Below are 15,883 nucleotides of genomic sequence, written 5' to 3' on the forward strand. Positions count from 1 at the left end.
TAACAACCACTAGTATTTGTATAGTTATTCAAGGTTTATGTATGCTATCTTTATATGTGTTATCTTATTTGATCTTCACAACGATCCTGTAAGGCAGATGCTGATATTATCCCCACTTATTGATGAGAAAACTCAACAAACAAGGAGGTTCATTGGTTTACCTAACGTCACACAAAGTACATATCTGAGGTAGGATTTGAACTCGGGTCTTCTTGACACTAAATGTAGTGTTCTATCCACCTTACACTCAATCTCTTGTTATCTGAAGAATGCCAAACAGTGAGAATTTTACTTGAGAAGTGAATAGGGATCCATTTAAATATTTGGGGAAAGGGAGTAACATATCTGTGCATACCATAGATTAATCTGACAGTGATGTGAAGACAGTTTGGATGGGGAGTGGAGACAGACTATTTAGGAGGCTACCACAATAGTGGTAGATAAGGAGAGCCTAGACTAGGGTGGTGGGTAACGTTGACATAGAAGAGATGGCTGCAAGAGATGCTACAGAGGCCAAATTGATTATTTATTATTGTTCAGTTGTATTTGACTTCTCATGACCCCATTTAGGGTTTTCTTAGCAAAGATACTAGAATGGTTTGCTATTTCCTTCTCCAGCTCATTTTATAGACAAGGAAACTGAGGCAAACAGGGTTAAGTGACTGGCCCAGGGTCACACAGCTAGTAAGTGTCTGAGACTGGATTTGAACTCAGGTCTTCTTGATTCCTGGCCTGGCATTTTATCCACTGGGCCACTTAACTGCCCCCCCAATTGATGGGATGTGACAACTGATTGGATATGGGAGGTGAGAAAGGGAAGAACTCAAATACTGGTGACTAAGTGAATGATAGTGCAACCAGCATCAATATGGAAGTCAGAGAGGAGCTTTGGGCAAAAGAACACTTGATTCCAGAAATAATGGATTTGAAGTGCTGGTGGGAAATCCAGGTGCTGATGGACCGCAGGCAGGTGATGTGGCTTTGGAGCCAGGTAGATAAGGCAGGACCAGAGATTCTGGTTAGTTATGCTTCTTGCCATCTATCCATCCCTTCCTGCCCATTTCTGCTGTCACAACCCAAGTGCAGACTTGGGATTCATATTTGTTAAGTGATAATTAATGTTGTGGGAATAACATTACCAAGGGGTGGGATACAAAGACAGATGAGAAAAATGTCAAGAATGGAGCCTTTGCACAATTCTCCGGATCTGCTTCTGGATTCCTCTAGTCCAGGGGTGGAAAACCTGCAGTCTCGAGGCCACATGCGGCCCTCTAGGTCCTCAAGTGCAGCCCTTTGACTGAATCCAAACTTCACAGGACAAACCCCCTTAATAAAAAGACTTATTCTGTAAAACTTGGACTCAAAGGGCTGACATATCCCACCTCAACATGAGGTAATGAAGGTATGGGCAATAGGAATAGGAATGGAAGGGGAATCAAAAATATAGGAGCTGTTACAAGGGGGAAAATGGTTAGAACTTGGTGATTGAATATCCAAGGATAAAGGAGCTGAGGGCCTTACAGATGATGACCACGCAGTAAATAGTTACTGAATAAACAAAGGTTGAAGAAGACAGCAAGCTCTTGAGTCTGTTGATCCAGGAGACTAAAGGCAAAGGAGAAAGCAGTGAAGTGCTCTGAGAATATTTGAGAAGGGAGAGAGAACTACATTGGGAGGGCTCAGAGGAGGCTCCGTGTAGGCACTTGAAAGGAGCCGAGATGGACAAAAAGCCCAGATGCACCAAAGTGGAGATTTTAGCCCTGGGGGATGGCTTGTGTACTTACGTGGCACATAGGTAAGAAACAGCATGTCAGGAAACGACAATTCTGTTTGCTTGGAACACAGAGTTTGTGAAGAGGGAAGAGTAAGAAAAACTGAGGCCCAGAAAGATTAATTGAATTGGCCTTGTCCAAAGTCGTACTGGGAGAGTGACCAGCTGTGATAAAATAGTCACATGTGCCTGTATTTTGTTTATATCATTGTGTTCATTGTACTGGGTCTTTATTTCTTGATTTTACCATTTTAATTAAGTGGATGAATTTTAAGTGGATGAATTGTTTTTTAGAACTTTCAGGTCACTAAGAATTTTTTTGTGTATGTAGCTATATTTTCTACTCGTACTTTTTTTCTCTGTTGTCCCAAGCAATTTTTTCAAAGTAGATTTATGTGTCTTTTTTCTAGCAATACTGAACAATAAACATCATAAATTTATCCACTTCTTCACAGCCTTCTTTTAAAACAAGCTTAAAATAGCCCTGCTGTTCCTTCTCACAAGCCAGAAAATATCCTGGGTACAATGAAGACTCAAATTGCATCTTCTCGTGGCCTATAACCTTCTTTTGGTAGAATATAAAATCACTTGTTGTAGATGCAATATGATTTGGAGCAGCACCTTCCTATGGAGAAAGAAAAAAAAAGATGTTACACATTACACAAGGCCTCAGATAGCCTGAGTGTGTATGATTGATGTACAAATACCACAGTGGTTCAGAGCTAAGGCAAAGCGTCTACTGAAGAGAACTATTTCTGGGCATGGGAATGCTGCTGTCTGGAAGATGCCCCTCCACCAATTTATTCTTCAGAGAGCTGCTAAACTGATATTCTCAAGCACAAGCCTGACCATGTCACTGCCCTCCTCAAAAATTTCCAGTGACTTCCTCTTCCTAGAGGATAAAATGCGAACTTCTCTGGCTTTTAAGACCCGTCACAATCTGGATTCAGTCTCCTTCCAGGCTTATCCACATTTATCTCCTTCATATACTCCTTTTTCTGGCTGTTCTTTCACCTGGCATTGTGTTTAGACTCTCGAACAAGTATATTTGTCACAATTATCCATCAATAAGACAAGTATATGAGATTCAGTCTTACCTTAAATTGAAGTTCTTTGTTCTGGCAGGACAGACTGTAAATCTGGTTTTTACTTCTCACCAAGATGGCTATTGCCAAGCCTTTGGGTACAGTCTCTTTATAGGCTTGCATTATAAATACAGTTTGGGGTGCATTTGCTGAGGGCAAATATTCATATATAAATTAGAATCCTATTTAGAAAAAATTGTTTTTAACGAATACTTAAGGGAAGTTCCTACAAAGACCCTTAACCAATCTTATACTATGTTATTTCAGCAACCAGTATTCTCCATACAGTTGGTAAGAGTTACAAAATGTGTTTTGCCATGCTAATACTCAGAGCTTCTGTGAAAGACTGTCCTCAACCTGAAGAATCTGACTGTAGCCTTCAGGTGACCCTCAGTTTCATTTCTAAACCCAGAGCTATTCTGCAGGGCTCAATGTTACTTAGTATTGGATTTCTGAGGGTCAAGCCGCTGCATAGATTGGGAGTAGTTAATGCACCCATCAGCTCTCTATGAAATTCCCAGATGTGGGAACTGATGAATGGAAAAAATAGGAAGCTTACTTAACTTTATGAGGTGTTAGGTTCTAGTTAAAAGTAAGACTATCTGAGATGTTGCTGTACTTCTCTCTGACTTTGGTTTGTAGCCACTATAGAAAATATCATGGGAAGGCATTAAGAACTATGTTTTACCTCTCAGGTAAAATCCTATTGTAGTGAATAGCATTATCAATAAAGTCTCAGCATGACAAAAAGAAGGCTAATAAGAGCAGTTTTTGTTGAGAGTAACTAGCTAAACTCTATAATAGGTAAGGTAAGGACTGAGTGAGGCACACTAGATTGTGACATGAAGATTCAATACTTTTGCTCAATCCAATGAAACTGGATAACAAGAAAAACATGTATTTCTGGAGAAGTTTGTCTTTGATATATGTGACTTATTCTCCATTAGTTTTAGTGAAGGTATTAGTCTCAGGGAGAAAAGCTTAAGCAGCCAAATAGAGCAGGAAGAACCAAGGCAATGATTTTAGCAGTGATAATTCAAATAAAAAGAATACCTTGAATCTCACAATCAGTCATATCCTCGAGTACAGCTATGTCCATCCCACTTTTTTTCATGAGAACTTGATTGTTCAAGTTTCTTAAGATTGCATTTTTGGGGCCTCCGAGCTTGCGGAAATCATCTGATTCCAGGTGATCTACAGTATGCATTGAATACCCATCATAGAAACATAAGCTTTTCTTATTGAAAAAATTAACAGGCTGTCATAACAATCATCAGTGTTAATGCCACCTATTGTTTTTAATTGCTCTAAACAAGAGACCTAAAGATATAGAAAGAAGTGCAGTTATTAAGAAATGCAAAGGGCTACTATATAAATACAAGGGAAGAGGAAAATTTCCCATAGATTGTGACTCTTTGGCATCCAGTATAGAGTGGTGATGGGGGTGGGGTGAGTGATGTGGCTAAAGGGAGAAGGGAGACTGCTTCTCTAAAGAAGGTGATAAGAGGCACTTCCAATCTGCCGGATTAGGGCACCACTTGTTTAGCTGGCCATGTACTCTGGCTTCTTTCTGAAGTACTGGACCCTTGCTGATAGTTCAAGGGAGAGGAATCTGTGGACCTATCCCAAACAAGAAGCCAGAAGCTGTTTCTTTCTTTCTTTTTTTTCTTCTTATATACCACTGAGTGGACGGCACCATCTGATTCAGTTGCCAATTATCTTTGTTGCAACCAGCATCATTGGTGACCAATCAGGAATTGTTTCATCATTCCAAAGTAAGAGGCCATCACACGTTTCACAGAAAGGGGTCAGAACTCTTGCATCATGCTATGAGAGGTAACCCGGAGCCAGAAACTGGGGAGTTTCCCTGATTACCCATGTTAAATTACTTTAAGAAAGAGAAGTCAGTGTCTAGAGGAATCAATGTCTAGTTGGGGAACTAGAGCTAGATAGGGGAGGGGTTCTTCCCTTTATCCACAGGGGCCATCTGTTATATATACTGCTTATTTATGGAAGTTTACTGTCTAAAGACCAACAGCCCAGCAATATTGGGCTGGTTCTTTGTCTCCCCTAGGCCACTTTCTTTAGGGCACCAATGAGAGTGGGGGTAGAAGCAGCAGCATGGGGAATCTTCTTTCTTGGGTCCCAGATGACCATACATTACTCCTTGGTGCCCTGTCCTGTTTCCTAAGAGGGCTCTATCATCCCTTGCTCCATTTTCATGTGCTCTCCAGTTAGAATAAGCGTTGCTTAGTAGTACATATTCTCTTCACACAGAATGTTTTTTTTAAGAGTTGCACAATTTCCAAGGCATTAGAGAACCTACTTAGTAATAGTCTTCTCTCTTTTTCACTTTATGGGGGAAATACTGAACCTACAGAGTTTACACCCATTTCAGAAAGAATATTGGCTTCCCAAATCAAATCTGAATCATGTCAAGTCAGTCTCTTTCCATGCCGAGCATGTTGGTAAAGATGGAATATGTGGGTATGCATTCTCATGCAACTCCCTGTAGATATGATCCAAAGCAGAGAAACAATCATACATTACCATCATCTTCAGCTTAAGGAAAAAGAGAGAGAGAGAGAGAAAAAAGAATATAACATTACATTTTGCTTCAAAGGAAAAACATTTTTATTTTCACCTAGAATTTACTTATTCACTCCAAATTTATTTAGAATGTGCACTCTCTCCTCTCCTCCATTCCCAGTTGCCTCTGGGAAATGCAGATAGCCAAAAATATTATACCAAACGAGATATTTTAGGTTGGCATCTTAGAAAACTGAGACATAAAAATTTAAAAATAGGTTTTATAAGTTCAAAAGCTCAGATTTCTCACAGTCAAATGCCTATAAAATAATTATGTTTATTCTTAAGGTAAAGATATTTTATTGGGCGCATGGAATTAAAGGCTTCCCACAGAGCCTGAAATAAAAGCTGTTTTTACAATATTTTTAATAAGAATACCTCTTCATTTATACATGTAGTCCTTCCTTAGTTGAAATTACTTAAAATTTAAAACTTAAGGGATTCATGCTACAATTTTACTTTAAGGAATAACACCACCCTGCAAACTTCCTAAATTTGGGCTTCTACAGGTCTGTCAATTTACTCAACTTAGATGCTACTAAGAAGGCTTTCCCAAATTTCCTCTCACTTTTCACCGACCTGCTGGAAGTGATCTTTCCCACCTTTGAGCTCCACTAGCACTTTGTAACTCTCTTACTGTCCAGATGATAATTTTTAATTTTAATTACATTTGCACCTATCATATCAGTTATAAGCTCCTTAATGGAAGTGACTATCTTCTTTACCTTTTAATCTACCTTAGCACCTGGAGAGTGCATTTCACATAGTATGTGCTCAGTAAATGTTTACTGAATGGAATTTGACGTCACATATACTTATGCTATACTATCAAGGCAAATCTAAAGGGGCCAACTCTTTTTTTTAATGGAGTAAACGTTCTCAAATATTAGAATGGAAGTCAAAGAGAAAATGGGATTTACTCAGTGGGATACCTCACAACAACTTTTTTTGGATGAGCATATGATAAACCCTTATGCTGTAGATTTACCTTTGAAGTAAAGTGTACCATCTCGAAACTCTATCTCTACAAGGTCGATAGCATTGTCATCCGGCTCACAGTACATTTCATCAGTCATCTTTCTACCTACTGAAAGTATAGAATAGATTGTTGAGGGACAATTGCAATTCCTTGCACATTTTGTATTACCTCCTTATTCACAAGCCAGAAAGTACATTAAGGAGTACACTGGCCAAGACCAGGGACAGGCAGTCAAGTTCCTTAACTTCCATTGTTAGTTGATAAGCTAATCTAACACTGTCATTGGTTAGTGGTTTGTGGGGGAGGGAAGAACAGCATTTTAGGAGAGGTCAGGAAGAACTGAGAAAATTGAGAGAAAAGAAGAAATAGAGAAAAGAAAAAAAAGCAATGGGGTTCCCATGAGAAAAGATCATAAATAATTGGGATTTTTAAAAAAACTCAAAGAAGAGAGAGGAGATTAATAATAGCCCTTTGTCATCATTTTTTTTTCTTTTGGTCCAGAGCCACATTTTCATAGGCATAGGGAATTCATGGTGAGGATCCTACAGCAAGTGCAGATCAGTGTCTTATAGTCCCACAGAGTCAGCACTGATGGTTTGAGGGACTTGCCTAGCATGAGAGAGCCTATGTGTCAGAGGTGGGTCTTGAAACCAGATCTTTCTGACTTCCTAGCTAATATGCCATGCAGCTTCTCAGTTATGAGAAAGTGGTAGAAAAACTTGGTTAACACTGCAAAGTTCAAAGGTCTTACCTGTGGTTATCTTTTTTGGAAGAAATCACAAGCAGAAGAGCAGAAGGGAGGTTTAGAAATAGCACTCTAAACAAAGAGGGGTAGTATGGACTTGATCTCTTGGATCCTTTGGTGACAGCTGGATTGAGAAATGTGATTAAAACACCTAGTTAACTTCCCCGTACACCTAACAGTGTTACCTTGCTGATTGAAATCATCCCTTTGTTTTAGAAATAGTTTCTAGCCAGAATAGGCTAGTTGGAATTTTGTAGGAGAAAAATAGTGGCTTCCAGACATATATTTATTCTGCCAGCTGATAACTCACTGATAAGTGAGTGCTTTTATCCTATTCCGAATTTGGTGTATTGGGCTCCAGAGTGGGTTGTCACTGAAAGGTTAAGTCCATTGCTCTCTGGGGACACTAACATGCTAAATTGTATGCTACTAATCAAATATGGAGATAACCAGTTGACCTGCCTAACTCTGAGTTCAGTGAATCAGGAAGTCTAGCAGATTGGGAAGAAGCAGCATGAACACATCTGCCCTGTCTCATAGACCTCATTCATCAGAAACTACAGAAATTCCTGAGGAGCCAGAAAAGCAAGTTGTAAAAGGAGTGGTCCCTTTGTTGAGAAAGTATGGCAGAGAGTGAGAAGAGCACTCTCTGGAACTTTCCTTAACAGTATTAGTGTGATATAGCAAAAAAGATTACTGCATTTAGAGTCAAAGGGGTGCTGGGCCTGAAGTCAGGAAGACTCAGCTTCCTGAGTACAAATCTGGCCTCAGACACTGTGTGATCCTGGGCAAGTCACTTAACCCTGTTTGCTTCAGTTTCCTCATCTGTAAAATGAGCTGGAAAAAGAAATGGCAAACCATTCCAGTATCTTTGCCAAGAAAACCCCAAATGGGGACAAAGAGTCAGATATGATTGAATATGGGACATCAAGTTTGAGATGGCCAATGGGGGTCACATGGTTACTCGTGCTGTAGGAAAAATCATTTTAGTAGTTGAGTGAAAGAGAGATTGGAGTAGAGAAAGACTTAAAGCAGGGAGACCAAGTGGGGGACTACTGCAATAGCCCAGGTTAGAAGTGATGACAGCCTGAACTAGGGTGGTGACTGTGTGGGTAGAGTGGAGAGAATGTACACAAGAGATGCTGTGGAGAAGATTTAACTAAACCTATAGGTCAAAAATAGTTGCTGTCACCCTTTGTATTCTTCCTTTGTTCCAGTTTCTGATGAAGAGGTGATCCTTTGACTTACCCAGGACCAACTCCTCTAGGAGTAGTATCCTTGATCCTATCCCCTCCCATTTCCTTTGGCACACTGCTCTGCCATTGTCTCTCTCCTACCCAATCTTCAGTGCTCCCTTTTTCCTAGCTCAATCACTGCTACTTATGAACATTCTCAAGTGTTTCTGGAAGGGCCTTTAAATAAAAAAAAAATTTCTTCTGCCATTAAATAAAAAATTTCTTGACCCTGCCATCCCTTTCAGTTATCTCCTATCACCCTCTTGTGTACTGCCAAACTCCTAGGGAAAAAAATGTCTTTTCTCATTGCTTCTACTTCTCCTCTCAAATACTTCCCAGCCCTTGCACTCTAGCTCCCACTTCAATTGACATCATCGCCTCCAAAATTAAAATGATCTATTAATTGCCTTTTCTCAGACATCCTTCTTGACCTCTTTGTAGCACTTGACACTCTTGACTATCCTACCCTCTCCTCCTGGGTGTGCTCTCCTTTCTGGGTTTTCATGCTACAGCTGTTTCTTGGTTATTTTCCTGTTTGTCTGACTCCTTATTCTCCTTTGCTGAATCATCTCAGGTACACTTCATCCTAAATATGAGTGTACCCTAAAGTTCGGTCCTGGGTCTTCTCTCTTCTCTTCTCTTCTTTTCCCTTCCCTTTTCTCCTCTCCTCTTCTCTCTCATCTTTTTTTTTTGGTGACTTCATTGATTTAATTATTATCTCTGTAGAGATAACGCCAAGAGCTATATACCCATCCACAGTTTCTCTCTTTACCAGTTGTCTGCTGGACATTTTAAATTGGGTTTCCCATAGGCATCTCAAACTCAACATGTCCAAAGTAGAACTTGACATCTTTCTTTCTTTCCCATATCTATTTTAAGTACCACCAACTTTCTAGGACACAGGTTCCAACCTTGGAGTCATCCTAGACACCTTACTCTTCCTCACCCTTACCCCACACATCCAAACAGTTGTCAAGTATTGTTGATTCCTATTTCTCAAATTTATCTCTTTCTCTCTATTCACATTGTCACCCGCCCAATTCAGGTGCTCATCACCTCATGTCTAGGCTATTCAATAATCTCCTCACTGAACTCCTTGACTCAGCTCCCCAACATCTCATCCATCCTATACACAATTGCCAAAATGATAGTCCTAAAACCAAGGTCTGAATATGTTACTCCTCTGCTAAATAAACTCCAGTGGTTCTGTTACATGTAGAATCAAATACAGACTTCTCTGTTTCATATTTAAAGTCTTTACCACCTTCCCAGGCATGTTCTTTATGTGCATTACTGCCTGCTACACACTCTATCTTCTGGCCAAGGTGGCTTTCTGATGTTCCTTACATATGCCCTTCCATTTCCAGACTCTATGCCTTTGCTGTTCTTCTCTATCTTTCCACCTCTTTTCTCCCTACTGTCCCCCATGCCTGGAAAGCACTCCCTACTCATCTTTGATTCTCAGAATCCCAAACCCCTTAGAGTACAGATCAAATGCCATCTCCTATGTGAGGCCTTACCTGATCTACCCAGGCACGCATGCTTCCCTCCCCCCAATCACCTGGAATTACCTTGCATTTACTTGCTATAAACTTGTATGTATATGTATTGCCTCCCCATGTGGAATATAAACTCCTTGTGGGCAGAGACTTTCATTTCTGTCTTTGTACTCCAGCATATAGTACAGTGCTTGGCACATAGAAGGTGATTAAGAAAGGCTAGTTGAGTAAAAGAATTTACAGGTTTGTATTCAGAACACAAAAGAGAGAGATAAGTCAAAGATGACTCCTAGGTTAGGAGGAACTGATTTTAGCATGCCACTAGAGGGTGAAGTAGAATTTATTTCTTAATATACTCTATTCCCCAGTCCCCAAATCTCTTCCTTAATGATAAATGAAATTCTGATATTCTTCTGGATTAACCATTACCCTATCGCGTCTATTTTAAAATATAAATGTTCCTATCTGGGTTAACAAATTAAATAAACTAAGTCTCCCATGTATTTGTCTCCCACACATTGTCTCAAGTTTATTAAGTCAACAATACTTTGGCAGAATTAATTTGTCAGATATTTTCCTTAGAAAGGACTAACAAGTTGGAGATAACTGGCTATCTGGGGGAGAAAGGGACTATGGGAGGCTGAGAAAGGAGACAGGCATTAAGGTTGGAGGTGCTCAGGACAAACCTCACCTATGTCACGATTTTGCTTAAGGTTGCTTAGCTTCTTGTCAAAAGCAGTTTATTCAGTTTATTTACCTTATTACTTTATCTTTGTTACTCAACACTTGAGGTTAGGCAGAAAAATTGGGTCCACTAATATTTTCCTGGCCCCAATTTGATTCTATCACATTAAACAAAGGTAATTTATTATGCAACTATTGTGTGCAAAGTACTATGCTAGATGTTGAGTGAGATTCCTCTGACCTCATGGACTTTAAATTCTAGTAACTGATTAGCAACTACAGCTCTTTTTGAAAGGGTTCAACTCAATTTATATATTTAAAAATCTAATCATCATCATCATCTCTGTCCCCATTCCAACCCATCTTCCACTCTGATGCCAAAATGATTTTCCTAAAGCACAGGTCTGACATATCACCCCTAAACTCCACTGTTCCCTTATTACCTCTAAGACCGAATAGAAAGGCCTCTGTTTGGCATTTAAAGGTCTTCATAACCTGAACCTTTCTGACCTTATAGTTTTCTTACACTCTACTCCCCTCCATGAACTGAATGATCCAGCTGCATTGGTCTACTTGGTCCTGGCACATCACACTTTCTCTCCCACCCGAGCATCTTTTCCTCCGATGTTTCTCATGCCTGGAACTCTTTTCTTCCTCATCTGCACCGCTCAGTTTCCCTAGCTTCCTTCAAGACTCAGCTCAGGCCCCACCTTCAGTAGGCTTTTCCTGATTCTTCCAGCGCTAGTGTGTTCTTCCCCCTGGAAGATTGCCGTTGATATCGTGTATGTACCCATTTATATACATGTCTGCTCATTAGAATGTAAGCTTCTTAAGGATGGGGACTTTAAAAAAAACAACAAACAACTTTTTCTTTGTATCCTTAGCACTTAGCAAACTGTCTGGCATATCACAAGTGCATAATAAATACCTGTCGACTGATTAATATATCATCTGGACAGACATTGAATATAATTCAGAGATAGGAATAAAAGTAATATTAACCATTTAAAATGCAAAGGGAAAGGATAATTCCTCATGTAGTAGAAAACATCTGAAGAAAACTAGGATGCAGGAAAATAAAAACTAAGTTATTCATTGGATTTGATCAACATTCTTAGAACTGAATGAAATAATGCCTATGAAGTCCAAGGCTTCTGTGTGTAGGAATCTTTTTTTAATAATTGTAAAAGTTCTCAAAATTAGTCAAGCATACTTTGTCCCTTTTACATTGCCTAGAAAGTAGTAACAATAGTACTGGCTAATAGTTATATAGCCCTTTAAGGCTTGCAGAGTGCTTTATATATGAATAATAACAATAGCTAACATTTACATAACACTATGTACCAGACACTGTGCTAAGTGCTTTACAATTATGATCTCATCTGAGCCTTACAACAACCCTGGGGAGTAGGTGTTATTATTATCCCCATTTTATAGCTGAAGAAACTGAGGCAAACACAGGTTAAGTGATGTGTCCAGGGTCACACAGCTAGTAAGCATCTGAGGCTGGATTTGAATTCAGGTCTTCCTGACTCCAGGCCCACCACTCTTTCCACAACATGACTTCCCTGCCCCATTATCTCATTTGAAATCCCAGAACAATCCTATGAGAGAGATATGTGCTATTTATTATTCCTATTTTATAGAGGATGAGAAAGGTCAAGTGACCGAATCACAGAAGTAGAGTCTACAACAGCACAGAACTCAGGTCTTCCTAACCCTAATTCTAGAGCTCTAACCATTACAGCTGTAGCAGTGCTAGCACCTGCTGAATTATAAACAACTAAGTTGAGACAAGGTTTTAGCCGGTGTAGAAAACAGATTTTTGTGCTTATTCTTCTAAGGTCACTGGGCAGGATTACAGAAAGCCCGGCTTCTTAAGGGCTAATTCTGCTGTTGGCTGCAAGGACATCTCTAAAGGTTTTAACAGTAGTTTTCTTGTGAAGTAATGAGAGACAGACCTACAACAAGAATCTGCTTTATAATATTCCTGTCAATGGAAGCTTGCACTTTTCTTTTGCCCCAGTAAAACTTTATAGTTCCGCCTGCCGGGAGAAAGGATTACTATAATAATGAATGCACTTCTCCCCATTAGGGCTGCCTCTTTCATACAAGCCTTCTCAACTGTTTATGCATACATGCATACATACATACATACAAACATATTACACGCTACATACACAATACACATACATATACATATACATACATACATACATTCAATTCAGCTCTTTCCCTTTTCGGAGTCACAGTCAGCATTCCTAGGTGGGGCCAACCTGAGTGGGCTTACCGAAGAAGCAGGGGGCTCGCAGCCCCTTCAAGGTTCGTTCGGGCAGAGGTGCTCTGGCTGCTGAACTCACCAGGGGTTTGGAGGAAGCATTGAAATGCTTAGGTCTAGGACCTAGGAGACTCAATCCCTTAAGACAGCTTTGGGTGCAGACAGGTGCGGCCACCCCCCACCCCCCACCTCTCCCCCCTCCCCGAAACTCCCGGAGGAAGAAGTGGTTCCTACCTTCCTCCAGACAGGTCCGCACTCAAATAACTAACTGACTAGTCTTGTCCCAAAATCCCGGAATTGGAGGGCGGGGAGGAGAAAGAAGGGGGAGGAGAATAAAGTGTTAAGGAAATGACTCTGACCCATCATAACCTCCTTAATCAGTCTCGCTCTTTTCGGAGACAGTTCGGTAAGAGTAAACTCTGAGAGGGATATCTTTCTAAGAATCTGGTGAATTTCTCTCTTTGTGCTGAGCCGCTATTTAAAAGACATCTTAGGAAGAGGTTTCTATACCTTAAATCTCACACATTCTTAGAAATTCATCTGTACTCAGATCAGAATTAGCTAATGAATTCTCTCGTTCGTTCATTCATTCATTCCACAAGGATTTTTAAAAATAGGTACTGCAGAAAGCTCTGTTTAGTTTAGTGGAATTTCCCCCTAATTTTTTGGATATTCCTATTGAGCCAGCTACTTTGTGATTGGAACTTAAAAACAAGTATGTTAAGGTTCCTAAGAAGGAATCTAGAGAATAAAAAGTGTGGGTGTCTTCAATGCAGTCAAGAATATAAGTACTCAAAACTTCCTTTTTTTTTTAAAGTACTTAAAAAAAACCCTTTCTGTTGATTGCCAATGTCATATCACCATCTGCCTTTCAGATATCTGCAACTAGATGTCCAGTAGACATCTTAAACTCAATATGTCCATTATGGAACTCATAATCTTTCCCCTTAAATCCTTCTTGCCTCTTATTTTCCTTTTTACTGTCTAAGGCAACACCATTTTCCCAGGCCTCTCAAGATGGCAACCTAGATATCACCTTCAACTCTTCTCTATTTCTCTCCCCCACATTCCCATATCCAATCTGCTGCCAAAGGCTGTTGATTTCACCTTTCAAGATTCTCTCAAATACACCCCCTTATTTCTTCTGATACTGCCACCACTCTAGTGCAGGCTCTTATCATTTTACCTGGACTATTGCAATGGCCTGCTTGGGGAGGGGCCAGGTAGCCCGCCTATCTCCAGTCTCTTCCCACTCCAACCCATCCTCCATTTAGCTACCAACCAAAGTGATTTTCCTAAAGTACAGGTCAGACTGGGTTACTCCTCCTTCCCCCAATAAACTCCATTCTTTCCCTCTGGCCTACAGGATCAAATACAAAATTGTCTATTTGGCTTTCAAAGCCTTTATAATTTAGCCTCCTTCCTGCCTTTCCAGACTTCTTATACCTTCTTGCACTTACACTTCTTACACTGTGTACTTTTCTATCCAGTAACGCCTTGTTCTTCCATGAACAAGTACTCCATCTCTCTCAGCCTTGGGCATTTTCTCTGGCCGTCCCCCATGCCTGGAATACTCTCTTTCTCTCTCCTTATCTTCACTTTCTGGCTTTCCTGGCTTCCTTTAAGTACCAACTAACATCCCATCTTCTACAGGAAGCCTCTCCCAAGCCCTATTAATTCTAGTGCCTTCTCTTAGTTATTTCCTACTTATCCTGTAAATAGCTTGTTTGCACATATTTGTTTGCTTATTGTCTCTTCTATTAAATTATAAGCTCTGTGAGGGCAGAGATTGTCTTTTGCTTCTTTTGACTTACTGGCTCACTTATTCAGCTTATACTAAAAAGACAGAAAAAGTCAACATTCTTTGCCACTTTCAATTCTGTTTCTTTGGCCCACTGACTGGATTTATGATTTGACTGATTTATGCAATTATTTATATAATGATATTTCACATTTAATTCGTATCACTTTCCTCGACACTCTTTGAAGTAGTTAGTACAAGTATTATTGGTCAGGGAGGTTAAATGATATCCAAAAATAGTACATCTAGTAAGTAGCAGAGTCAGGACTAGAAGCACAATCTTCTTACTTGAAGGCCAGGACACTTTCTGTAATACCACATTGGTTCCCTATGGCATGAAGAATTTTTCCTTGGGAAATCTTTAAGAATAGGCTTAATTTTCACTAAATGTCTGTTTGTTTAGGATAATGTAGATGTCACACTCTGTGAAGGTTGGTTGAGAGACTGGATAAAATTGAAAGATTGTTGTAATCAAAGTCTAGGATTTTATAGTGTTATGAAAAAAGCAAGTGAGATCTAGAGTAAGAGGATTGGGGTTTGAATTCCCAGCTCTACTACTTGGATGGTTGTGGTTTTTTTTTTTTAGGTTTGGGACTGGTATTTATGTCCTACATACTAAAGAAAGGCTTAACACAAAAGGCTCTCACAAACTGTCGCTCAGTAACAAGAAGAACAGGTTGCAGGGAAATAACTTCTAACCACTGTTATATTTATCACATTTACAGAAACTTAACCCCATCTAAATATGAAGCAGTTTTCAGAACTGCTGACCAGGCATTTTACATTTTCCTTCAGTTCCTCATTGTCTCCCTCAAAGTTCATGTTTTTTGGCAAGTCAGAGCAGGGACAGGGCTCAACATCTATTTTCTTCTAGAGCCCTGGAGTAGTTCCAACTCAGCTACTCGTGGCATTTAATTCAACAAACTTTTGTTAGGTACTTGCTGGTTGTGGGGTACTATACTTTAAGCTAAAGACAGAAGAATGAAAAACCTGAAATATCTCTGCCCTCAAAGAATTAACATTCTATCAATGGGATACAACACGTACACAGAAAAGATACAGAGTATTGTGGAAGAAAAAAATATTAATGTTATATTCTGTGATTTAGACCTAAGTTTGCCAGAAACAATTTTATTTAATTTAATATAGAGAGATAGCCAAACAAGGATAGTCCTCCTCACCACACTACCATGCCCTCGGCGTGCCTCTTTACTCCA

At 39.8% G+C, this 15,883-nt stretch overlaps 1 protein-coding gene across 4 annotated transcripts; it reads right to left on the reverse strand.

Annotated features, from left to right (window-relative positions):
• Nucleotides 1-505: 505 nt before the first annotated feature.
• LOC110210675 (interleukin-18) lies at nt 506-13,194 on the reverse strand. 4 transcript variants are annotated; one of them, XM_020989758.2, is made up of 7 exons: nt 13,100-13,181; nt 7,176-7,293; nt 6,434-6,532; nt 5,407-5,418; nt 3,910-4,050; nt 2,869-3,005; nt 506-2,396 (listed from the first exon to the last, which is right to left on the reverse strand). In XM_020989758.2, the coding sequence occupies exons 3-7, from the start codon at nt 6,519-6,521 to the stop codon at nt 2,178-2,180; spliced, it is 597 nt and encodes a 198-aa protein (XP_020845417.1). In that variant the 5' UTR covers nt 6,522-6,532; nt 7,176-7,293; nt 13,100-13,181; the 3' UTR covers nt 506-2,177. The 4 variants fall into 4 exon arrangements, with proteins under 4 accessions (XP_020845417.1, XP_020845416.1, XP_020845418.1 ...); XM_020989757.2 differs by lacking the exon at nt 7,176-7,293 and having other exon boundaries at nt 13,100-13,194; XM_020989759.2 differs by lacking the exons at nt 7,176-7,293; nt 13,100-13,181 and adding an exon at nt 12,878-12,961.
• Nucleotides 13,195-15,883: the final 2,689 nt, after the last annotated feature.

Source organism: Phascolarctos cinereus, unplaced genomic scaffold, assembly GCF_003287225.1.
Source record: "Phascolarctos cinereus isolate Bilbo 61053 unplaced genomic scaffold, phaCin_HiC Scaffold_726;HRSCAF=1367, whole genome shotgun sequence".
In the NCBI taxonomy this organism is placed as follows: Eukaryota; Metazoa; Chordata; class Mammalia; order Diprotodontia; family Phascolarctidae; genus Phascolarctos; species Phascolarctos cinereus.